Genomic DNA, 26,486 nt, shown 5'->3' on the forward strand with positions numbered 1-26,486 from the left:
CATGGTGCATGTACAACGAAACTCAGTGCGCTTTCTCCACCAATGCTACAAAGGATAAAAAGACGCATTCTTTACATACTGAGATGCATGCAAGGCGATGCAAAACGCAACTGCTGCATGCAAATACGTAATACAGAGGGGGCCTCAGTGTAATAAATGAAATGAAAAGATCTATTTATTAGGTGGGTATGAATGAATGAAGCCAAATTAAATATTGGGGGGTACACTCCCCCCCTGGTTCCTACACCACTTCCCAACATAAAAATAGTACAGTGGAAGGTGTCTTTGAGTTTTCCTGCATAATTTGACAGGAAGGTGCCCTGCATGGATTACGCTTCGATTGGAAGGACACCCCACATGAAGAAATTGCGTATCACCATCCAGTGAGCACTGAGGCAGATTCAAGATGTATGATTATAATGAAGGCAATGAGAAAATGAGACTAAAATCTTCAGCAGTGACGACGGATTGGTATTACCTGCTGGTGAGACCACTCAGTTTCTGTGCATGAATAGCGTATTTGCGTATGTTTTAATCGGTTTTTAATAGGTTTTTTTATAGAATTTGAATTAATTGACAAATAACGAAATGTGTGGTATAATCGGGTTGGCATATAAGGATTAAAGAATGAATTTGAAAACATAATACATAAGTAGACCACACATCTCACCTTAGGTATATTGATGTATCGATGTGAGGAAGACAACATCCATTCTTAGTACCAAATGCAGCCAACTTGCTGCTAATGCTGACCCATTTTGCCAAAACAATGGGTTGTTGCTAAAACGAACACAAAAAAACAGGATTACTAGATTATAAATGTATAATTTGAAAGATTGTTGGAGAGTAAGGCAGGTGGAAAGAGATATCCCAGAGACATTCGCCTAGTAGAATACTTGGGGAATTATGGATATTTCAGTGAAGGTCTAAACTTTGTACATTCTGCTCAACTGCTCTCTAAGGGCTAGTTGCACCCACTGCTTTTCCTCTAGGTACATCGGACTTATTGGTACATCTGTAAATATTAATTTAAGATTTTGAATGTTTTATTTATTGGGATTACCAGTATGAAGCGTCTAAATATATAAAAACTGACACCTTGAAAAAGTGAAGGCTGCCTGCCAAACTGTTCCTCACACCCAACACAGCCAGCTTCACTGATTACCCATCATCCATCACTGATTCCTCATACCCGCAGGTCACGCTCCATGACATGGCAGAAACTATGCTTGAGTGGCCAGCGTGGTGGTCAGTGTGGTCGACGATAGCCTGGGACACAACCATGGTGATAGGGAGTTCAGGGGAGGAGATTCATGCAACTGTGGCTGGGAGGGATGGCCTGGAAAAGGTGGAAGTGGGCACATTCTGCGTGACCATCGACACTGTCATACACCTAGACGGCCAAGGCCCTGCTCTAGAGCTGGTTGGGGGCCTCATAAGGTGATGTCTGCAGTAGATATACTGAGGCTGGAGCTCAAGGATGGCTGGAGGATCCCCTTCATCCCCAGGGGCAGCCATGAGGGTCATGTGCTTGGGTCTAAGGTTCCCCTGGGCTGACCAAGACGGCGCTCTGGTGTCTGTCAGTGTGGAGTGCGGACGGATGCCCCACTACCACCCCACCGATTACCTGGGCACTCTGGCGTCTGCACTTTTCACGGCCCCTATGGTGTAGAGTAGGCCCATGATGGAGTAGGGCCGTGGGCTGCTGGACAAACCGGGGAAGGCCAAGGACCACATGAAATGATCAGGACACTTTGTGAAGGACAATCTGAATCACTGATGAGGAAAATTATGACTAGCTGATCATTATTCCAGGTAACTAATGTAGATAAGCTTAGCTTAGAAACCATGCAAATGCTACTTTCTAGACATGGTTTTCTTGCTCCCTGGTCCGCAGACTTTTTCATTGGGCCGCAGAATGCTAGGAGTTTCAGGGAGGTCAGTTAATCTGCAAAAATAACAGACTCCCTGTTTATGAATTTTACCAGGGACACCTTTGCCTCCCCTCCCGTTAACGTTTACTGCCCTTTGAAAATGTAGTGCCAGTTCAGTAATAAGAACTGGTAAGTTACTAATGTTCACTGTTGAGGACATTAGTAACTTACCAGTTCTTATTACTGATCCAGCATTGTCTATAACTAATATATATATAACTGAAGCTGATGTTTTGCAATGCATAGCTAAGCTCAAAATAAATAAATCACAGGGTCCTGATGGCATCTTACCTATAGTGTTAAAAGAGATGAGGGATATTATTTGCCGACCGTTAACTTTACTGTTTCAAAAATCCTTATCTGAAGGTGTGGTACCTTCTGATTGGAAGCATGCCAACATAACGCCCATTTTCAAACAAGGGAATAGATGTAATTTGTCAAACTATAGGCCAATCAGTCTAACTTGTATAACTGGTAAAGTTATGGAGGCTATAATCAAAGAGAAAATGGTAGATTACCTGGACTCCAATAACATTTTGCAGGATAGCCAGCATGGATTTAGGAGAGGTAGATCCTGTTTAACGAATCTGTTGTCATTATGGTGTAAAAAAGGCAAACACAATTGTTTGATAATAAATGGCTTCACCCAACCACTAACCACGAGTGACAGAGAGGTTATTGTGTTATCATTCATATTCTCTGAAAAATGGCCAAAACATCACAAATTCTGCCAGGGTATGTAAACTTTTGAGCACAACTGTATATACAGTAAACTGGTGAAATTTGCAGATGACACCAAGGTGGGTGGTGTAGCTGAATGTTGAGTGATACTGAATTAGCGGCTCAGCAGCTACAGCGGGATCTTGATTTAATTAGTGACTGGGTCGATACCTGGCAGATGAAATTTAACGTAGACAAATGTAAGGTACTCCATGTAGGGAGCAGAAATATAAAGTACAGGTATTTCATGGGTGTCACTGAAATAAAGGTAGCTGATCATGAAAAAGACCTTGGTGTGTATGTTGATGCTTCCATGTCCCATTCTCGCCAGTGTGGGGAAGCAATAAAAAAGGCCAATAGGATGTTGGGGTATATCTCCAGGTGTGTGGAGTATAAGTCAAGGGAGGTAATGCTAAGATTATACAATTCCTTGGTGAGACCTCACCTAGAATATTGTGTGCAGGTTTGATCACCATATCTTAAAAAGGACATTGTGGCCATAGAAAAGGTGCAGCGTAGGGCCACAAAAATGATTCCTGGTCTTAGAGGAATGTCAGACGAGGAACGGTTACTTAAGCTAAATCTATTCAGTCTCAAGCAAAGGAGACTGAGGGGGGACATGATCCAGGTATATAAGATTCTAACAGGTTTGGATGCTGTTCAACCAAATAGTTACTTCAGCATTAGTTCAAATACACGAACTCGTGGCCATAGGTGGAAATTAGCGGGAGAACATTTCAAACTGGATTTAAGGAAGCACTTCTTTACACAGCGCGTAGTCAGAGTATGGAATAGTCTTCCTGATAACGTAGTGCAAGCTGAATCCTTGAGTTCCTTTAAATCAGAGCTAGATAAGATTTTAACAACTCTGAGCTATTAGTTAAGTTCTCCCCAAGCGAGCTTGATGGGCCGAATGGCCTCCTCTCGTTTGTATAGTTCTTATGTTCTTATGTTCACATTCATAAAAAATTGTGTGCTCCTGCTCTAGACTGGTATGCAGGAAGCGACCCTCAGAATTCACAAAGGACTGAAATATGCTGTCTTTCCTCAATCTCTGATTGCAGTCTTCTCCATGTTCTCCGCAGGTCTTGAATCTCATTGATCTAATGTGTTAAAGAAACTGTAAGCCTACAGCAAATGCAAGTGATTCTGCACCTTGCTCTCCCTTTGTGTGTATGCAGATGGTTTAGAACATTACGATACTTGTAGGGTGTCGTCTGGCCATAACGATCTAATAGCTTACCATCTAATATATTGCATACCTTGACATGTGCCATTTTTACAAGATAGTTGACATAATTCCCTTCGTGGGGGTGGTCTTTATGTTTTGGCTAATCGGTGTCTATCTTATATATACACATGTATATAAACCACATGCGTGTATTTCTGTATCGGTTCCTTATTCCCAACATATACAATGTGTGACAAACATGAATACGTTGCTTGTGTTCATAATTATGTAAACACTACAGTAGACATCAGAGATATTGACAGATGTGTATATTATTGTTAAGTGGTTTCATACTGATCTTTATATGAATCTTTAACTGGTTAGTTTTCATTAAAACACTTTACCAATGCACCTCTGATTTGGGATTTTTAAGACCATGCCATTTTCATGTTAATCAGCAGTGATTGTGGAGCGTTATCACATTTTCTTCTTTGTTGGGGACCCATGGGGCTTGTCACACGTTAATTGCCCAGGGCTGCGAAGATTCCGGGTCACTGGGTGGCACCTGGAATGGAAGCAGTGGCCGGTTTCCATGTTCAAGACAACATGAAGTGAACATGGAAAATGAGTGGTGGCACAAGACGGGCACAGGGAGAGCAGTGCCCCATGGGTTATGGTGTTTTACGTAGCCCCGATGTTCACTCACCATCTGAGCAAAGCGGGTAGCGCATGCCAGACATGTCCTGTCCGGGGTGGTGGGACTGTCTAGCCGAAAGGGCCCGCTAAGTCCTGCCTCCTGCCGTGAAGCTGCCACAGCGTCTTTGATGGCGAAGAACACAGAGCTTCCCAGGAAAAGCACGGGCTCACCAATACCCTGCAATGAGGTGGCCAGCAAACTTAATTTATCACTAAAACTGCAGCCATACATCCATCTTCTAACTGCTGAGGTAGAGGGGAGGCCTGGAGCCTACCCCAGGCAGGGGTACACCCTGCATGGGATGCTGGTCCTCAAAACTGTAACTCTACACATGAATAAAACCAGTTTCTCAGTGGCTGTTCCTGGACTCTGCTGCCATCTGCTGCTGAGTCACGGTATTGCATCATATGATTCCTGCATGGCCGTCCAGCTTCTGGCTTGCTCTTGTGTATACTACGCAGGCTGAGGATGATTCATCCATGTTTTTAAAAGTATATGTAGACCATCTATACCTGTGACCGACCCTGATAAAAGGCACATGCTGACCTTGGAGGAGTAGATGGCATGTGCGTTTTCTGTGCCGGCCAGCAGGTGGATGTTAAGCTGCAGGGGCATGTCACACAGCGCAGGGATCTTGTATTGGGAGGGTCCCCGGGTGTAGAGTACCCCAGAGGGGGAGAACTTGAGCTCCTCCATGGTGAAGAGACCCAGGCCTTGGGTGAAGGCGCCCTCCATCTGAAGGAGCAGAGAACATTATAATGGACACGTTGCAGCCTGCTGCCTAACCCAACAGCCAGGCACAATCTACCCGTCCCCTCATCTGGCTTTGTAGGAGGCCCAGTCAGCGGCAGTGTTTACCACCACTCAAAACCCCATGCCCCCTGTTGGCCACAATCAGCCACTACACAAAAAACATTCCTTTTTTAGGTGACGTTGAAGCATCATGTTCTAGTAACCATCTAGCTAGCTGCAACCTTCTGACTCTATTCACTAGCTATTAATTTAGTTTTTGACACATTCTAGGGTGAGTGCTGAAGTGGGCCACCGCTGGGTCCAATTTCAGCTGACAGATTTAAAAAGCTCCCAGACAACAAGGCAAACATCATACCTGGCCGATGTCAATAGAGGGGTTGATACTTTTTCCCAAATCCACGACAATGTCTGTCCTTATGGTCTGGAGGAAATAATTATCAAAGAACAGATCACTGAACACCCTGACTGTGCCATATAACCACTAGCAGAGGTGTGAAAGTTGTCACAGATTACCCGGTAATCTCCGGTGAGGCAGTCCACCTCCACCTCGCTGCAGCAGACTCCGTAGACAAAATAGGCATACGGCTGCCCCTCTTGCTTCTCCCAGTTCATGTAGAGGTCGTGACCCCTGCAGAATGGCGCCCCTTTGAGTCTGTACCCTTGGCCACTCAGGTCACAGATTTAGCCCCCTTTAATGTTTAAAACTAAATTTTACTTAGTGTAGAAGGATTTTCTGAAAGGTTACCTGTAGAATCCAGTAGCTGAGAGACTGATCCTCTGAAGGAAAGCTTCCATGATCTGATGAAATGGAAAAAAGAAGTGGGAAGATAAAGGTACAAAAGAGGGGAAAAGACCAGCAGAGGCTCAATGACAAAACACTGTATATAACAGCAAGGTGGATTAAATATGCATGACAGCAGCTCTTAGGAATGGGGTACTTGAAATAAAAATAAAGAATGAGAGATTGCAGACTGTCTTGTGTCCTATGACCTTACCCAGCTGGACCAGGTGCCTTTTGGGTTCTCTTTAATGATGGGCTCAAGTCTTTGGCGAAGTTTCTGACAGGCCTCCTAAAATGACACCAAAGGTGTGTTGTAGTGCCGGTCAGAGCTCATGTGGCACCCTAGGCAAGCTTCAATGTCAGTGCCCTTGAAGATGGCACCTTAGGCAGTCACATATGTCTCCTAACGGGCTGACCGGCAAAGGGATTGCTGGGTACTGAAATCTGATCAGGCTCCCTGATCTCTCCCCATAGGACTCCTCAGCAACACACCTTGACAGCCATGCCATTGGCATCAGTGCCAAATGAGGCAGCGGAGGGGCATGTATTGGGCACTGTGTTGGTGCTGGTCTCAGATATGTGGATCGAAGACGTTGGAATCCCGAGCTCCCGGCTTGCCACCTGCCAAAAAGCACGGCAACAACCTCTCACTTATGTTTACGATGCCTGTTGAATCTTTGGCGTTTAACAGCCATCAAAGTACTTAACTGCCTACCTGCTGCATCTTAGTGTGAAGGCCCTGGCCCATTTCTGTTCCTCCGTGACTCAGCAAAACGGAGCCATCCTTGTAGACGTGGACCAGAGCAGCGGCCTTAAAGTACATTTTGGAAATAAAATGCATCGTAACCACACATGGACTTGGATTCTGAAGAACCGTGCTATGAGGAGAGGGTGCTGTGTTCCAGGGATGTTCAAATGCTGAAGATTTTTCAAGTGATGGTGCCTCAAGTCCTTAATGGTCATGTAAGGTGGCCAAGGTGATTTTGGAAAAGGGGGTGAACTGGATTTAATGAACGTGCTTCTGGGATCATGGTAAAGGTCAACAGACAATATCACTGGTTTTTCAAGTGGCTCACCTGGTTGAGAAATCCCTCTGTAAAGGCGATACCATACTTTATGGGGATGATGGCCAAGCCCTTCTTTTTGTAGCGGCTACCCTCGTTGAATTTGGCGATGGCGGCACGCCGGCTGTGGTAGGTGGCCTTTTCCAAACACTCATCCCAACAGCGATGCAGATTTTGGGGGTCAAACTCCATCTTGTAGTGAGTAAGAGACTGTCCCTTGTACATGTTCTTCTCTCGTATCTAGAGACACATGAGGATTTTCCTTAAGGCCTTGAGTTCCACAGGACATACCTGTGAGCTTCACATTGGCTGACCCGCTTACTTCTTCAGCTCTGCGGCCTAACTTCATGGCGACGTCGTTGACCATGTTCTCCATGACCAGCAGGGACTGCGGCACGCCGAAGCCCCGGAATGCCGTGTTGGAAGGCAGGTTGGTCTTGCAAGCCATGCCCCAACCACGCAGATTGGGGATATTGTAAACACTGTCCATGTGCAGGATTATCTTTTCAATCACCTGGATAAGCACGAAGTCAGTAACAAGTTAGAAAATGGCCTGTTTTACTAACACCAATAGGAACCATGAGCTTTCCTGGACAAGAAAGACAAGCAGCTGACAGCTATATTATCACATAAAGAATGAAGGATGAAACAATCAGTCACTTGGGGAGTTTTTTGAACAATCCTAGAAATACTCACAGGGATGGACTCATCTGCTGTGTGTCCTGCGTTACTGTAGTACTGCAAATCAGCTGCGATGATCTTCCCATCATTCATGAAGCCCACCTGAGAACGCAGAACCAGAATGAATTCTCCACTGACCAAACATTGACCAGGAGGATGAAGTTCTTCTTCTAAAAACAACAGAGATTGGTCCCAGGAGCACACTTGATACTACCCTCAAGCAAGCTAGCCAACACCAAGTACTCTAGGGAATTTACCTTCCTAGTGGTAGCAATATGAAGAAGAAGCAGGTAACTAAGGGCCATTATGACAAATAGCTAGTGACCATTCGTATTTCTGCGAGTCGGCATGAGGCCTCACCTTGTACTTGCCCAGCACAGGATGGCGAGCCCCCGTGATCAGCATGTCGTCCCCTCGCTCGAGCACACAGCGCACTGCCCTTCCCGTCCTGAATGGAGCAGCCATTCAAAAGATAGTAGTCTGAGCACATTTCATCTAGCAACCTTACTGTACAATTGCAGGGACATGGTGAGCCTGGATCCCATCCCAGGAAGCACATAGCTGACTCGTTCAGGGTACATTATTACCATTGGCTGAATGTCATTGCATAACAAGGACTAGCACTGAGGGGCGGCATGGTGGTGCAGTGGTTAGCACTGTTGCCTCACACCTCTGGGACCCGGGTTTGAGTCTCCGCCTGGGTCACATGTGTGTGGAGTTTGCATGTTCTCCCCATGTCGTCGTGGGGTTTCCTCCGGGTACTCCGGTTTCCCCCACAGTCCAAAAACATGCTGAGGCTAATTGGAGTTACTAAATTGCCCATAGGTGTGCGTGTGAGAGTGAATGGTGTGTGAGTGTGCCCTGCGATGGGCTGCCCCCCCCATCCTGGGTTGTTCCCTGCCTCGTGCCCATTGCTTCCGGGATAGGCTCCGGACCCAGTAGGATAAGCGGTTTGGAAAATGGATGGATGGATGGATGGACTAGCACTGTCACAGAACAAACAAACAAAACGGCATGAGTGCCGAAAGTGGTAAATAGCTGAAAATGCACTGCCTAGCATATCCATCATAAGATATATTGACTTTCTGTCTGGTCTGTCTCCGACTCTCACTTCCATGCAGCCACCGCCGTGATGGATGCCATGATGGCTGTCTTTGTGACTTTGCCACCGAATGCCCCGCCGATTCGTTTCACGTGACAGGAAACGCGGTTAGACGGGATGCCCAGCGTTTCTGCGATGGATTCCTGCCAGACAAAAAAAAAAAAAGAGAAAATGTGCAAGTAAAACTAATGGAAATTTGTTACTCTGATTCTGAAGACCACTGCCTGTGATTTAGGCCATGCTGCAAGGTCATTTCCACGTCAGTGATTCCAGTGAGCTCATTTACATCACTAGAGACATGAAGATGTACAACAACGAGATACAAGCGGGACACTGCTGTCAAGGTGATGGATTACCTGGGTGTATGTTGGATGTTGAGAGGACAAGTAGACTTTCAGCTCTTTCTCTTCTCCTGATGGAACTACAATCATACTCTGGGTCTCCATATAGAAATGCTCCTGTCCCCCTAAGTGGATCTCTCCTGAGGAACAGGGTGGATCAGTAGATCTGCTCACTTACTTGTCAGAGGTCATGCATGTTATGAGAATCTGTTTTCCACTTTTACTCTCACAAACCTTCAAATACTTGGTCGGTCTTTTCAAACGCTTCTGTAACGTTGCCTCTTTCGATCATCCTCTGAGGCTCAAAGAATGAACGCTTCTCAATGGCTTCCTACAATCCAAAGGAGAAAAATGATATAGCGCATGATTATTAATACACAGGAATTTGCATGCAACACTACAAAACAAACCACTCAAAATATAGGGCTTCATCAGAGAGGACACAACACTATAATTACAGCCTATAGCACCATCTATAAGGATATTCTGCATTGGCAGAGATGCTAATGCTAAAATCATCAACATTAATTTGGCTTCACAGACCTCGATAGTGAACACTGGGCCTGGTATGTCCTCGTAGTCCACCTTCACGGCTGCGGCCCCCTGCTTGGCATGCTCCTTAGTATCTGCAACCACGGCACACACCATCTGACCTACACAGGTCACCTAAAGGGCATCCAAAAAGAAAAACTACAGGACCCACAATGCACCACAAGGCTCTCAAATTCTGTGTTCCATTTGAATTCATAACACAGAAATTTCAGGTGCCTAGTTGGAAATTTCAACTGGAATGTCCTCTGAATTTAGAATTCCGATCCGTGAACTTAGTGGAATCAGCACAACCCCAACCTCAGAATTCAAGATGGCTGCATAGTGTTCATCAACACTTACGTCTAATTTGTGGCTCATTAAATCAATCGTACAACAGTATTGCCCAACTGCTATATGTGGATTTATTGCAGTGTGTTTTTATGCACAAATTACAGCATAATGTGCTGTTATCCACTGATATTGCTAAAAATGGCTAACAATTAACCAGGTTAGAACTGGGGCCTGATTCTGAAAGCAGGATTTCTTGCATAGCTGGATAATTTGTCGGATTTAAAATAGTCTGGGTTAAATGAGTGAACAAAGATATAGACCTTTTAAACTGGGGTAAACTGAATCTGACAAGTTATTCAGCTAAAGAAGAAATAGGTCCCTGGTACTGCTAAATGGCTTTTCGATTTGCGGTACTGGAATGTGGTTAACTTGTGTCATTCCCAGTTCTGAGTTCTAAGCTCGCTAAAGGGAGTAGCTGCAGATCTGGGCAAGAAAGACCCGAACAGCCACTAAAGAACCCCGGCAGTCATAGATTCGTACCTCGCTGATAGCCAGCACTTCCTCTTCCATGCCAGTGAAGCACTGGAATTTCTTGCCGGGGATGTCTCTGGCAGTGATCACATCAACCACCCCTGGGAGTTTAAGAGCTTCACTGTCATCTATTTTACTGTTGGGGGGGAACATAGAAAACTGAGCCATGCGGACTGGGCAAGTTCAGTCATAAGTCGTTAACTGGCTTGAAAAAGAAAAAGAAAAAAAATACGTGCATTGATATGTCTGTGAAGCAACCCCACTAAAATGTAGCCCATCTTAGAAGCATATACTGTACCCAGACTACTGCCTGCTCTTCAAATGTCGTGGGACAACAACAAGATTTAGGGGGGGGGGGTAAATGGTAAATGATTTGTATCATGTGGATTGAATAAGCGACCATTAGCATTTTCTGGGCCAGTAAGGACACATGCTTGAAAAAATACTATTGTAAAAGGACAATGATCTACTTCACTGGATGTGATGAATGAGTTTAGTGAACATACAGGCTGATATCATCCAACAGTTAGATAGGTTGTGGGTAAAGTATATGAGAATAAATATAAAGGGAGCATACTATTTTTCATTCTACTGCGAAGAAGATGCAATAGTACTAACATGATGTTTGCACGGGCCCTCTTGCTTGTAACGATGACCATGAACAGCTCTCCCTTCACCTTGGCGATGTCATCACAATACACTGCTTCACCTGTGGCTTGGTTAATGGCTGACCGGTGCATGAGGGGCCGTCCCACAGGGTCCACACTGGGCTGGTCCTGAGGTACTTCCTAAAACAGTATATCTCAGTGCTGGCTCCCAATTCCCTCATCATTCATGGTACAGGAGTAGACAGAGAAAGGAAGAGCTTGCACAGACCTGGAATTCCTGGACACAGGGCTGTAGCTGTTCAGGCAGACCCTGTATGGCACTGACAATTTCCCCTGGTACATCTTCCAGGATGATGTCCTATAACAGGGAACAGGCCCACGGATAGTGAATGATGCTATTACACTCACAGAACTGCTAATAATAAGCTTGATCACAGAAAGCAGTACTACTCCACTAGCCTGCATGCTAACTAGGAACCATGCTAATCATGAAACTGACTTGGTTTTAGGGAAAGGCTTGAATTTAGGGAAAAGCTAAATACATTTATTATTGTGGTAAAAGCAGAATAGTGAATAAGAGATATGCAAGTTGGCAACTACATCTGGATGATGCATGTACCTGCACTTTGTAAAGCACCATGTTACACTGGTTACATTAATACATAGAGGTAAGGTGATTATTCCAACATCAGGAATTAAACAACAAAGATCAGCTAAGTGAGGCCTGCAGTAATATGAAGCAGGGTTAATGCATGCCTACCATCTCTCTGAGCTTCTGAAGCACATGGAGGTTGAACTTGAAGAGGAAGCTGAGAGTGAGAGCTCTTCGAAACTCCACCTTCCCCCCTGGAGCAGAGGGCGGGAGGGAGATCTCCTCCAGGAGTACTGTGTAGGCATCGTTCAAGGTCTCCTCATTCCAGGGCCTTTAAGGAGAGCATTGTGTCAGAAACACCATCTGCTGATTCTTGGCATTCATATGGTACGCGTACTTGGGGTCTCGCCGCTAAATATAGACATACCTGCCAATGATGTGCTGACAGGTTTTTGTGGTGGCCACAGTGCAAGGCCCAACACCCCCGTAGAAGACGCTTAGGTCCTCCACCATACAGGTGCCCGGCCTGAACTTCACCCGCATCCCTGCGGTAACAGTTGCCAGGGCGTTCTCTTTCCGTGGTGCTTGCCGAAAGGCCCTCACAAACTCTCCCTGGAAGGCAAAGGGATATACGTGATGTCTGGACCAGCCAGGTCAGTGATGTCAGTGATTAATAATCTAACATGGATCTCTGAGGAATGAACCAGAGCCAGATAATCCCTATTTTTCTGGGGGGGGTGCTGATTTAGCCAGCCAATTTCACTTTCTCTCAGATAAGGTGGGACACCAGTGGTGAAGCTTCCATAGGGGGCCACATGGACCTCGACCAATACTGGGAAGAACATTATTCTTTTAATCACACTCAGAGAAATTATCCTTTTAATTTTCATTCTTTGTTAAGCTTTTTTCCCCCACTGATATAATTTTAAACTTTTCAAACAAAAGCTAAGACCTGCTATGCATCTAACTCCAAGGTTTTTTTTTCCTATCCCACTACGTACCCTTTTGTCTTCAATTAAGATAAAAATAAGCTCCACACTGATGTATTAACACGTTTCACTGTTTCTTTTACATGCCAGTGGAGAACATCACTGGAATCTTATTAAGTCTATGACATTTAAGTCAGGAGGTTCTTGCTCATATTGGCCTCAGTCCTTCTATCGAATTATATCTAATCAGCCGCCTTTAAAAGGAAGACAGCGCCCAGGATCCCTCCCTCATGTGGACATTATTCACCATCTACCAACACCTATGATAGTTTCAGGGGTCACAGCAAAAAGGAGACAGAACGACCACCACATGAGATTTTACTGAAATGACCTCCTACCTTTTCGGAAACTGGTATGAAAACCGACAAAACGACATCTTCTGGATTCAGCAGAGTTTTTCCAAACCCAGTGAAGAAGTTTTCATTCATCTGAATTTCCCTTTCGCCCCCTAAGGATGGACATCGCATCATTTAATAACGATGGGCTTGTTTGTTTTTGATAAAATATATTGTGATATGAAATGATATCACACTGAAAGCCCAGATTCCGAGGTAGACAGAACACAGACGCTTACTGGAGCAATTTTTTAGCGTACACTGGCTAAATGTAGATATCCGCCATTCAACATTCAACTTCATTGGTTGTTTGTTAAAGGAAAACAGTGGCACCTTGGTTTGCGAGCATAATTAGTTCCGGAAACGTGCTTGTAATACAAAGCACTTTGTATCAAAGCGAATTTTCCCATAAGAAATAATGTAAACTCAGATGATTCCTTCCACAACCCAAAAATATTCATATAGAAATGATTAATACAAAATATAAAGTAAAAAATACATAAAACAAATTAACCTGCACTTTACCTTTGAAAAGAATCGGGGATGGTGTGAGGGAGACGAGATAGAGAAGAAGATGATTATTTTGTCAGACAACTTTCACTATAACTATTGGAATCACTGCTATCTGTTGGCTCACTGGAATTCTTTTTGTGCGACAAAGAACCTATCCAATGACAGTTTCTTTTGTCTCCTTTTCGATTTCGCGAAAATGCGACATTGCATTGTTGTTAAACAGATTCATTGCTTGCACTGCTATGGCCTTATTCAGGTAACGCTTTTCTATTAAATTTTGACTATACAAGTGAGGGACGTCGACTGAGACCGAGCATGGGAAACAATTACCCACAATCCCGCAGCGAGAGAGAGAGAAGAACCATCGACTCAGTTGTCATCACGCAACGCTAGACAGACAAAGCGTATACGTAATATTCGTATTGCAAGACCTCGCTTGTTTATCAAGTTAAAATTTATTAATTATTTGTGCTCATCTTGCAAAACACTCGCAGACTAAGTTACTCGCAATCCAAAGTTTTACTGTACTTTGATTACAAAATGTTGTATGTTCTGATCAAATAAATGGCAGTAATAGGACAGAACTGGCATCACACACATTACAACACACCTTATCATCACCAGCTTTAATTGACCTGCCCACGCTGTGTCCGGTTCTAGGGGTGTAACAATGCACCTTGCACGATATTTCGCAATTCAAAAACATGAAGATGCACATTGTGAGATCTTAGTTTGTTTTCAGTCTTACACATTCTCTATACATTAACAACAATCTTATTTATTCCTATTTTTCCATTTTAGTTTCAAGAAGGTAGGGATCTAAGAAAAACACTCAGTTAAAAGGTTTTAAAATGTTATTTGCATTTTGCACTGAAGTCTGCAGAATAAGGAAAAACCTGCAAGAATACAAGAAATGGTTTGAAAACAGCTTTCTTGAAATATATATATATATATATATATATATATATATATATATATATATATATATATATATATATATATATATACCTGCCTAAAAGAGAATAAATAAGAACTGTGAGATCTTAGCGTGTTTTCAGTCTTATTTTGTTGAATATATTGTGAGTCGACTATTGTTGCAGCTCAAGTCACCTGTTATTAAGCCTTAGAGCCACTAACCTTGTGAGATAATCCTGAGGACACATCTTCCAGCACATAGTAGAGGGTTCAAGTCAGAGTTTGGATAGGCGAGGACAATATTGCCTCCTAGGGACTGAAACATTTGTAAAAACACACACATACACAGAACAGACACAGATGTTCTTCCTCCTTAGAAACAGGAAAACTACAGAAAGCTCAGAATTTATATCACTATGAAAGCACCAGTAATGGAAAAGACCTTCACCTGTCCCACCCTGGATGCCAGGAAACACTTACAGCCACGTTACGGATCTGCCAGCTTCCCAGATGGCCCAGCTGTTGGACCAAGGCTGAGAAGGTCTCCACCTGCTCCAAGGGGAGCTCCAGCACCAGCTTCTCCAGCAGGGCCTTCACAGCAGACAGGGTGCAGCCGGCCCCCACCCACACGCCTGCACGGTCAAACACAGAGGAGTGTAGATCAAGTTTGAAGGTCTCTGCTCTGCTGGAAGAAGGCTGACAATGGGGGGGCTATGGAAGGCTCACCCTGTGGGGTGTGAGTGATGTCGTAGAGCTCTGAGACTCTGGTAGGGCAGATGATCACAGGGTGCCGAGAGCCTTTAAATTTCATGCTTGGACCTTATTGAGAAAAGCAGATCTTGGTGGTCAACTCCCACCCATAATGCAATGCTGCAAAACAAATTACTTTTATAAGGGAGAACATGTTGGACAGATGTCCTCTGGCCAGGAGCACAGTATTTGATGCAGTTGTTTATATATACTGTATATTAGACGTGGATAGTTCAGGTCCAAAAAGTAAAAATCCAGACCAAGATTTTGTTTCAACTAACCAGCTGAGTACTCTGGGTCTATGACTCTTTATACTCAACTGGTTGGTTGAAACAAAGTCTTGTTCTAGATTTTTACTTTCTGGACTTGAATTATTCACCTCTGCTATATATATATATACAAAGGTATTGAGAAGACCCAGATAGACTTACCGACATTAGTGTTCCCCAAGACAAGTGGGGCCTCGGGGTATTTGCCTTTGAGCTGGACCAGCTCATCCAGGGATACAGGGGACACCCAGGTGGTCTGCTCCCCTTGAAAAGTCTGCGTGACTGGCCGCTGGGACTCGGCAATGAGCTGCGATGGAGAAGGAACACGCAGGAGACTCAGAATAATGATGAGGATAAGACACATTCAGACCTGCAGGGCTTCTTTTCACTTGGTAGAGGCAGTGAGATCTGGGGATCCACAGATAGTCCACTTCAATTCATGTGAAAGGCTTGCAGCCACCTGTAGACCAGCAGGATCACAATGGACACCAACATTAAAGCCAAACTCCTCACTGCTGCTTCATCAGTGCCAAATGGTGCCAACAATACCACGTTCTTTTGAAAAAAAACTCACTGCAGTGATCGTGCTCTAAAGTGTTATTTACATTTTCTGCAAGGAGGATGATTTAGATATGACCCCCAAAAATCCCTTGTTGTCCTTACGATAAGCTCTGGAGGGAAGATCAGCTCCTGCGTAGGGTCTAGAGGTCTAAAGTCATCCTTGCAGAACAACTCAGGAGCACCCTAGAGAAAAAAAGATATTGCATTAACCACTGGATAAACAATGTCCTTTCAAATTCCTCCATTCAAGAATTTGGAAACCTTTTTCAAAAATAATCATACATTAGGTGAAAATCTATGAACCCCAGGGATGACATTCATGGTGACAAAAGTCAGGTATTACTCACATTTTTGCCATTTGCAGGTTGTCCATTTGCAGAACATCCCTCCATGCTGTTGGCCTGACAGCAGTCAGAAGCCTGTAGAGAGACCTTATTAATCGTAATTATTCAAGCTGCTGTAATCCCACCTTCATTTTGGTCAGTGAAAAGCAGATCAGGAGCTTAACCTCACCCTACAAAATGTCCTGAAGCCATCAATGATGGGACGGTACCCAGTGCAACGACACAGGTTACCTGTCAAACATGGGGGAAAGATGGGAGATCAGCATTCAACATCTGAGTGTTACAATATGGATGTTTCTGGGAGGAGGGGGGCTCAGGTTACCCCCAAGGGCCTCTGTGATGTCATCCAAAGAGGGCTGGGGCCGAGTCCTCAGCAGTGCGTACATGGACATCACCATCCCTGGGGTACAGAAGCCACATTGGGAGCCATGGGCCTTCGCTATGCGCTCCTGTAGTCACAAGGAGGGCAAAAGAGGCAAAATCCCTGGAGGGTAAGTGAGGTCTCTGTGGATGCAGGAAGGTGTCCTGGGGGGTAAGTGAGGCCTCTGTGAAGATAGGAGTGTGTCCTCAGGAGTGAGTGAGGTCCTGAGGGGGAAGAGGGCTGAGGTATATGTAGGGGCAGGAGGGTATCCTGGGGGGTGAATGAGGTCTATGTAGTGGCAGCAGGGTATTCTGGGGGGTGAGTGAGGTCCCTGGAGGGGCAGGATCATGTCCTGGAGAGTGAGTGAGGTCCCTAGGGGGAGCAGAAGCATGACCTGTGGAGGCCTGTATATGTCAAACACACACTTCATTCTTCTCAGACACATATCTCTGGTGGGTACGGCTGAAATATAGTGAAATTTAGTGATTTTATAAGCTATAAAACGTACTTCTGTATCAATACGATACAGAAATATTAGCGCAGAGCACTGGTGGTATCAGATCCTTTGGCCATATGGATTTGAGAGCAGGAACAGTGCTGTGCCCACCTGCACTGCATGGATCCTGGTCCTGCAGCTGCCGAGACCTTCCGTGGTGGTCACCGCGGCCAGGTGAAGCTGGCAGACGGACAACAGGCATGCATTGGCGGAAAAATGTCTGCTGAGTAAAGGAAGCCCAGTGCACTTCAGCGGCGCCACCTGGTAATGACCCAAGGAACAGAGTGTAGAGAGCAGGGGGCCAATTCACTCTGCGTGGATTACGACCATATCGAGGCCTGGCTAATGCATGCTATGAGACAACGGGAGAAACTACGAACAAGGTCACATGAGACAAGCCGCTGACTGCCGGCTAACCTTACCGCCACTGGTCAGTGAGGTCCAGTAATGTGCCACTTCAATAACACGCGAATGATCTCCACAAATACGACCAGCCAAATCTTATTGTCCAAATAAGATCTGCATATCAGACTATAAACCATGTGTGATGTTGAAAATCAGCCAAGGTAAACAGCAGCATCCCCCCCAAAATGAGGCACAGTTCTGGGAACAAGGCAGGATACGTGATGGTCTTTGTCCGAGGTTGGTAGCGGGACACCATCACAGTGCAGGCTCCACACCCACCTCCTCCGCAGCTGTGCTTAGTGCCGGTCAACTGGACTGACAGAGCGGAAAGTCAAGGAAACCCTGTGTAGGCGTGACATTCATCAAAGAAGAACATACCCCCCCGAGGGCAGGGCTGGAAATTTGCCCATGCAGGCCCATTACACATACATACCTACCATGAAATTTGCAGATCAGAGCAAGTCCCCCAAAATGAATTTGCGGTAGTGCTGGGTGGTATGACCAAAAATTAATATCACGGTATGGTTCCGCGGTACATCGCAATGCTGCTGTTTGTTTTTTCCAGGTTTGTTTTTACCCTTACTGCAGCAGCCAGCATTTGCATCAGTAAAATACATCTACTAATGTTTTTTAAAAGGCATGTTTTTATTGTTATAAAAAAACCATTGAGCTTGATAATTTAATAAAAATGTGTGAGTTATACTATTAATATACATTCAGCTGGATAGCAAGATATTTTATTAATTATCACCATGTAATTAGCTTGATTAGAATTGTTTCAACAATTGTATTAGATTAATAATGTGCTTTTAGTTAGAAAGCGACATATTTTATTGATTATAACCGTTACACCCTTAATTCACACCCGGTATTTCCCACAGAATTGGTGGCGATGGCTGACAGGGGCGCTGGTGTGCATAAGGAGGCACACCTATGCTTCCTTAAATTAATTATCATAATGCGTGTATTTCCGAGAGGAATATCGCTGCATCGAGGGGCCGAATGTCGAGTGGGCGGGGTAATATGGGAGGGGTTTATAACTGTTATCATCTGATACACTAACCCACGCTATAAACCCCTCCTACCGCTCGTGATTAACCCTTCCTGCTCGATATTGCCCGTCCTACTCGACACTTATCTCTGGGCCGCAGAGATATTTACTTAGAATTTGCAGCGTAGTTTCACAGTAGGGTGCCGAACGTGCGGAAACTCGACAAATAAAGTTTTTTAGATAACCATATATAATATTCAATCGCTAATTAAGTCTCAATATATAACCAACCATAAGATGCCACTGCCTGAGCAAAGTGAGCATGCCTGTTGAAATGAACTAAAATGTCACTAGCAGGCTAGCAAGTTAATTAACAAGTTCTGGAGCGCAGCACTGCTGTTTGCTAATTGCTCTATTTTCTGTCCTATAATGACATTCAGTGAGCAATATCTGATAGTAGGCTACATTCTGTACGCCTGGTGATGAAAGTTCTTAAAAGTACAGAAAATAAATAAAATGGCATACTTTATGAAGTATTTTAAATATATAAAATACAATCTCTCAAAGTTTTTTGTTACAAATAACATGTTTTTCCGTCCAGCAAAATTAAATTACAAAATACATAGAAGTAAATACGTATTTTAAATACATTTAATAGAAATACTGTCCCTCTCTGGCTATAAATAGTACAATGCTGAACAGTTATATATGGTCGTGCTATATAATTGTAATTATTAGAAGAGCACATACCGTTAACAGTGATCAACTTTAGATACACTCTGCACAGATCCATATCGTTTCAGGCAGCCAACAATATTGCATAACGTAGCGCTGGGAGGGGGGGTGTACCAATCGGACAGCGCATCATTCTGGGCCGTTGTCAGCCGTGTAAAAAATATAAATAGCCGTGTGTACCTGGCATATGTTGTGTTGTTATTGTGTGTAGGGCAGTGTCACGTATAATATTAAGCGTTTCATACAGTAGTATCTCCACCCACCTTGTGTAGCATGAGTAATCGGGACGGACATCAGGTGGGCAGAGTGGATACGCAATTTGGGATTAAATTGAATTATTAGAAAAATCAACGATTCTGAAAAAATGTTGTTTTACGTTGTACTTCCTCCTGTAATGATTGAACTTGCCTCAGCGTTACCGTCCTTTGTTTCCTATGGAAACGTTACGGATGGTATTCAAGCTACAGTACGGTATAGTAGTTTATGAAAGATTCATACTTTACAGCAAACTAAAATCGGAATACCGTCCAGCACTAATTTGTGCATGTTGCCCACGGTAAATTTTGCTCCCACAACGACATCAGCTAACTGGGGAACTGCCAGTAGCCTATATCAGATGGCCAGACAAGCCCAGCCTCCAGCCTGATCAACACGTTCGCCGTCGGAGGGCACGGAGCTGGGTGATCACATAACATTCGCACCCCGAGATGTCCATCAACTTGATGCATCGATGGCATTTGATGAGAATAAAAGCAGAAGTAAAGGATACGTTTTTCCCGGAGGTAGAAGACCAGCATAGTTTCTGGGTCGACATTCTCTTCCAGAATCTGTTGTCCACAAAAGTACCAAGTGAAGATGACGACTGGGTGATTTCATTTTAATTCAACAAAATCCCACAAAAGTTTTTGCATTGCCATTTTTACCATCACGAAATTGAATGGCATGCAAACTAACATAGCTTCCAGAGCTCTGAATTTTTATTTATTTTACTTCCCTTTGAGATATAGCGCCATTTTTCAGTGTGTTTCCTTATGAGCTGTATTTGTTTTCTCACCACATATTCTTACACATTGGTGCAGAGACAAACACATTCATGCAGAATCGCTTTCCCTTTTATTAAATTACATAATACAGAAATCATGCGCACATTTCAAATCATTATCACTTTAGTACTGTCAAGAGAAAAATGCAGGAATGACAAAAAGTTATTCCCTGGATATTTGAAATGCCACAGATGTGCGTGCCCATTGCGGGTTAACAAAGCGCTTGCGATGCCCAAGTAATGAAGAAGTCAGTGAAATTTAAGACAAGAATGTTACCTTCTTCCCGTTGACATAGAAAAGCAGAGTTTCTGGACTTCGCTTCTCGGCCATTTTCTGTTCACCAGCAGAAACTTCTCAAGAAAAAGTCGTTTACGCCCACTTGGTTGACCTAATCGGTACCGTTACACTTCTACTTCCAGGTGGTCAAATGCTGTACGTAATTACCCTAAACGTTATTTTTTACACAACGGAAAGAAAAAGGTAAGAAACGGCGACTTAATTCGATTAAGTCGCCCTCACAACAGTGTACTTCGATCTCTTGCCCCCCTGGTAGAACAATAGTAAATGTTAATTATCTGTGGAGTACAGGCGCGTGTTCTTAAGGTGTTGCTTTGTTTTACCAATTAAAAAAATAACCTTCGAGTTTTTCTACACATTTCACAGTGCTATTATGTTTATTAAGCTAACAGTAGTAGCTGTTTGTTTCGATTGTGCCATGCTGTTCTCCCCGGGCAGAGTTACATACTATTAATGTAGAATGATGAGCGCCTCTTGTATTTCCAATTCTGGACAGAAGATGGCAGCACATTCAATAAAACGATACGGAACTGGTGTCTCATAGTTAACTTTTAAAATGCGTCAAGTGAGCATTTCATTGCGTCACTGGGATCAAGTACAATATAGCTTGCATGACAGCGTGGCGGTTTACATTACATAAGCAGTCTTAATTTATGTAATTTCTTAAACCACAAACACAGTTTTAAATGCTTACACATACAAATATTATTTAAAACATTCAAAGTTTAGCGTCATCCAACATGTATCTAAAGTGCAATCAATTAATATTTTAAATACTATACAATAACGCATAAAAATGATCACTCGTCCTTGTGTTTTTCTTGAGTAAGTGGGCAAACAGGTTTTAAAAATGCTTTTTATGTGAGTCCACAAAGCAAACACGGTAATAGTTATGACTGTGAGAGTGTACACTACATTTTTGAAAAAGAAACCTCTGTAAAAGTTTTTTTTTCTTTTAAAAAAGTAATTTAAAACTATTTGGATGGAAAAAAGTCACAGATTTGATGTCCTTTGTGCTTGATAGTGGGAGTGTGACTTAGATTGCTGTACGCCATGAAGATGAGGTCTCCTGCATTCTCACCTTCACATCTGTCCCTGCCTCCTTACCTATAATGCCCCCTTGCACTCCCCTTTCACAGCCTAATCACCTCTACCAAGTGTTAGTTGTTTGCTCAGGTTGAGGCATGTTTGCATTTTGCTTGCGTCAGCATGGAAGTAGTGGAACGGAATGGCGGATAAAGGTGATGTCGGGCAGGTGTGTTCCTGATCAGGAATCGGTGTGGGGGCAAGAGGAAGACAGCACCAAGACATACCACTGACATCACTCACTTGGTTTTGCTGTCCCAGTTAGTGGTAATACTCTGGTGCGTAGAGTATCACATTCACCCACCAATGGCAAGTCTATCCCTCCCCCCAAACCTTCATAATGTAGCAATAACAAAAGATTTCCTCTGGAAACTCAGTGCATGCAAGGGCCAAGTCGCCATTGGAAGGTGTCCCTATTTACATCTATTTTGTTTAGCATTTCTTTCAGGCGACAACCCCCCCCCCCCCCCCCCCCCCGAAGGGAAACACGGACCCAGAAATGCGGGACAGAACGATCTTTTATCGGGCAGGCAACGGTATTTAAAGGAGCAAGACGAGGAGAATAGTCGTGGGTGGTAGCTGGGATCGAAAGCTGGGGTGGTCAGTCCTACACGCAGGCACGGGACACGGAGACAACAGGAAGTGGAGACGTGAAGTCCAGGGGCAGGCAGAGCGGGCAGGACGGGAGACTCAGGAACGAGGGTTGGTCTGGGGAAGGAAGGCAGGCAGGGTGAGGAGCAGACAAAAGGCAGATGGACAAGGCAGGGAATGAGGTAATGGCACGAGACAAGAAACTACTCGGTATCGCAATGTAACATTGGCAAATACTTTGCGATGTGTGTTGCATGCTTTCCACCTTTATAGTGCTCCCGTGTGGAGCCTAATTGGTAGTTTTCCAGCTATCCACGCCTGGGAGGCGTGACAATTCCTCTCTTGGTCTTCGCTGTTTGGCATTAAGCAAGGTTTCCTCTCAGGATGGTCACAATAACACAATTGCTCTTCACCTATTTCTCGACCCTACTGCCTTCGCTCTCTATTACCTTCGGTTCCCCACACACACATTATTATGACACCATAACACCACAGGGAACTGCTTAGCTGCTGTTACCTAAAGTGACGCTTACACACATGTGATTATGTGATTGCCACAAAGAGGTTTGTTTGCTGCTGATAACAGACCACTGGGGATAACACACACACACACATCGGCATGTGTGCTTCAACCCTGACACTCTTAAAAGTGAAATCTATGGCAATAATGGTGTACAAGAAGGATTTTTACAGGAATCATAAATTTCTCCCCCCTCTGTCACCAATGTAGGTGTCTGTGCATGCAGTAAACTGTGATTCTCCCAGGAGCTCGGCATCGCAAGCCAGGTCCTGACGTCAGGACCAGGAATCATCTGACGCAGCTGTCTGCACGGCCTCCCTCCCGGTAAAGCCCCCGTGAGCTTGCAGATGGGTGTCAGAGTCTCATCTCCAGCTTTACCAATAATATGGACTGTTAAGCTACAGGTGAGGGGGTCTGCCATAGGGCTTCAGGAAGCCCCATCTCACTCACATTGTTGGAGTGGTCGTGACCTGCCATGACTTGTCGACACAGAGCAAACATCTGGCACACTAAAACGTTGCCTCCTTTGACAGTGCAGTGTGTGTGGCATGTACAGCATTTTCAAGCAGCAGTCGGAGTCTTGCTGGTGTCACATAGGAGTGCAGGACCTTGTGCATCTGGAAGAGCTTGGATGAATGAAACCTTTCCCCCAGCTCACCACAGTGCATGCAAGCATTGTTCTCTTAACTGAATCAGGAAAATGTTCCGGGCTGTCTGCAAATTGGCTAAAAATGTTCCGGACTGTTTGTGATTGGGAGTGTTATTTCAATGTTGGGCCTCTGAGCAAGGTTCTTAACCTCCATTTTCTCCAGAGACTAAGTATGTGTGGTTTGATATTGATATTTTGACCCAAATGTTTCATTTAGAAAATTGATTCTAACATTAAAATGCTGATTTTTTTTTAACCTAGCTTCCTGAAAACCTAAGGTCTGCTGCAACTGTAAGCTCCTTTAAATGAAGGGTTAACCTTACATTTGCTGTAGTTTTTCAATACATGAAATCATCCATCCATCTTCCAAACCGCTTATCCTACTGGGTCGCGGGGGGTCCGGAGCCTATCCCGGAAGCAATGGGCACGAGGCAGGGAACAACCCAGGATGGGGGGCCAGCCCATCGCAGGGCACACTCACACACCATTCACTCACACATGCACACCTACGGGCAATTTAGCAACTCCAATTAGCCTCAGCATGTTTTTGGACTGTGGGGGGAAACTGGAGTACCTGGAGGAAACCCCACGACGACATGGGGAGAACATGCAAAATCCAGTCTTGGTTTTGAAACGACTTGGATCAAAATGAAAATCAGTGGTATCGCCCATCCCTACCTGGGACTAGGTGACCCTGCTTTATATGTATGTCACTGGATAAAAACATCTGCTAAATAACTAACATACAATTTACAACTAACATACAGTTTGACAGTGACCATGACTGCACTCCATCAAGAATCACAGCAGGATTACACCATAGACGCCGGCGATGGTGCTGGAGGACTGACCCGGTGTGAATCCATAAGAAGCCCTGACAGTCTGTATTCAGCCTTTGTTTGCCTTTGTTTGATTACTGTTTGTCTGGAGGATGCCTGCTTATCTGTAGCTGCGTGACTCAGCACTTTGGAAGGGGAGGTACCTCATAAGGTCTGTGTATCTCTGAGGAGGTATTCAGTTATTTTCTCTTATGTATTTTTATTACATCCCAAGTACTTATACTGCTAACGGTGCTTTTACTCTGCTAATTATTTTCTATGAGATACTAAAGTTGAATAGTGATTTGGCTGAACGGTTGGTTGGGTTTAATGTGCTCTTTCTGCCTCTACTGCAGGGCTGAAGCTGTTTTTACACAAACCATCCAGGCAGTTAGGTAGTTACTCTTGTTTGTGTCCGGGCTGTAGTGACTCATCCACGTTACTCTGTTTAACCCCCTGATAATAAAGTTTATGCCAGCGTCGCTATGTGTGTGTCAGTGCACACTGCCCTCCCTGGTCACACAGCCCGGCCCCAGCAGCTTCCTCAGGCTACTCTACCTGCTTCCATAAGCATGCCGGCTCTTGAAACATGCCTGCTTCTTATTTGGGGTCCATCTAACGTGTCACTGAATCCCAAAACTATAGCAAGAAAGTGCTGAAATATCATTTTCACAAGGGCAGACAGCCAGAGCATTAGTGGAGGTTAGTGGTTAGCATTAGCTTGGTCAGGAGGAGGATCAGCAGATGAAGGTTTGCAAATTCACTTCCCCTAGAGTCCTCAGGCACTGGGTCTCAGTAATTACGTTTCTGTATTAAACATTACCTGCCCTCGTTGTGAACAGGCTGGCAGAGAAATTAAAATTGCAGGCCTTAATATCCACCATCACCCATAAGTTCTGACAGGAACGATTTATGCAAAGTGATGTATGTATTTGAAAAAGCAGGCTCAGGGACTTTGCTCAAGGACCCAACAGTGAAATTCCTGTCAACACTAGGATTTGAACCGTTAACCTCCTGCTGATAGGTACAGCACTTTAACCCACTCACCACCAATACCAAAAGCCATTAATCTCTTTGGACATCACCGTGAGTTTGAAAACTCTTTGTCCTCAACCGTTCTTTTAATCACTCTTGCTAGGTGCTCTTCACTTACTGCCGTGTGAAATTTTAATGATTCACATAGAACAGGGGTCTTCAACAGGGGGCTCCGTGGAGGAACTGCAGGGGGTCTGTGAATCATTGTGTAATAAATTACTTTTTGTGAAATTTTCCACAATATGTCTAGAAATTGTATATAGACTAAACCAGTGATAAGTCAAAGTAGTGATAAATAATCACTGTAAACTGCTCTATGTAAACATGCTCACTTGTCTCTTTATTCTACGTGATTGTGCAGGTGCTCTGCTGGGACAATAAAGAGTAATGTAAAGTAAGCTGAAAACACACTGCATTAATGAGAACAGTCACATACACTGTTACTAATGAGGTGTTATCCAACAGAATGGTCATGCATGTGGTAATATTGAAATTTGTTTATTTGTATATTCATGTTCATGTATAACCTCCACTGCAACATAGTCACTGTGCTTCTTCCATTTAATTCAGTCTGCTTTGTGTCTTGTACGTTAAATGCCTGTAATAAAAGGTGAAAAGAAACACAAATATATCCACAACCCATAGTGTTGTCTAAGTTACCTGAAACACATACACACATACCTTAAAAATCGATGAAGTAAAACTGAAGTTCTAAAGAAAAATCTAACAATTCTAAGCAATACTCAATAATGTTTATAGTCTTTGCACTATAAGCATCAAGACAAATAAATAGGTTAATAGTGTCATTTATATTTATTGTTTTATTCATAAATAAATAGGTTAATATAGTTAATGCTCACGGGACGGCATGGTGGTGCAGTGGTTAGTACTGTTGCCTCACACCTCTGGGACCCACGTTCGAGTCTCCGCCTGGGTTACATGTGTGTGGAGTTTGCATGTTCTCCCCATGTCGTCGTGGGGTTTCC

At 44.0% G+C, this 26,486-nt stretch overlaps 1 protein-coding gene and 1 long non-coding RNA gene across 2 annotated transcripts; one reads left to right on the forward strand and one right to left on the reverse strand.

Moving 5' to 3' along the window:
* Window positions 1–4,139: 4,139 nt before the first annotated feature.
* aox6 (aldehyde oxidase 6) lies at window positions 4,140–20,920 on the reverse strand. Its single transcript, XM_048998290.1, has 35 exons — window positions 20,781–20,920; window positions 20,231–20,288; window positions 17,954–18,050; window positions 17,442–17,550; window positions 16,791–16,922; window positions 16,643–16,699; window positions 16,477–16,548; window positions 16,232–16,312; window positions 15,731–15,875; window positions 15,276–15,368; window positions 15,030–15,181; window positions 14,772–14,865; window positions 13,125–13,234; window positions 12,225–12,409; window positions 11,966–12,128; window positions 11,474–11,563; window positions 11,216–11,385; window positions 10,607–10,733; window positions 9,788–9,910; window positions 9,479–9,575; window positions 9,260–9,384; window positions 8,913–9,046; window positions 8,162–8,249; window positions 7,817–7,903; window positions 7,443–7,634; window positions 7,133–7,360; window positions 6,772–6,867; window positions 6,549–6,677; window positions 6,271–6,345; window positions 6,021–6,073; window positions 5,789–5,903; window positions 5,631–5,696; window positions 5,069–5,257; window positions 4,532–4,699; window positions 4,140–4,390 (listed from the first exon to the last, which is right to left on the reverse strand). The coding sequence occupies exons 1-35, from the start codon at window positions 20,832–20,834 to the stop codon at window positions 4,340–4,342; spliced, it is 4,005 nt and encodes a 1,334-aa protein (XP_048854247.1). The 5' UTR covers window positions 20,835–20,920; the 3' UTR covers window positions 4,140–4,339.
* On the forward strand, window positions 20,892–26,129 carry LOC125724160 (uncharacterized). Its single transcript, XR_007387184.1, has 2 exons — window positions 20,892–20,984; window positions 23,209–26,129. It is a non-coding gene; the product is annotated as an uncharacterized LOC125724160 (long non-coding RNA).
* The last annotated feature ends 357 nt before the right edge of the window (window positions 26,130–26,486 follow it).

Source organism: Brienomyrus brachyistius, chromosome 1, assembly GCF_023856365.1.
Source record: "Brienomyrus brachyistius isolate T26 chromosome 1, BBRACH_0.4, whole genome shotgun sequence".
NCBI lineage: Eukaryota > Metazoa > Chordata > Actinopteri > Osteoglossiformes > Mormyridae > Brienomyrus > Brienomyrus brachyistius.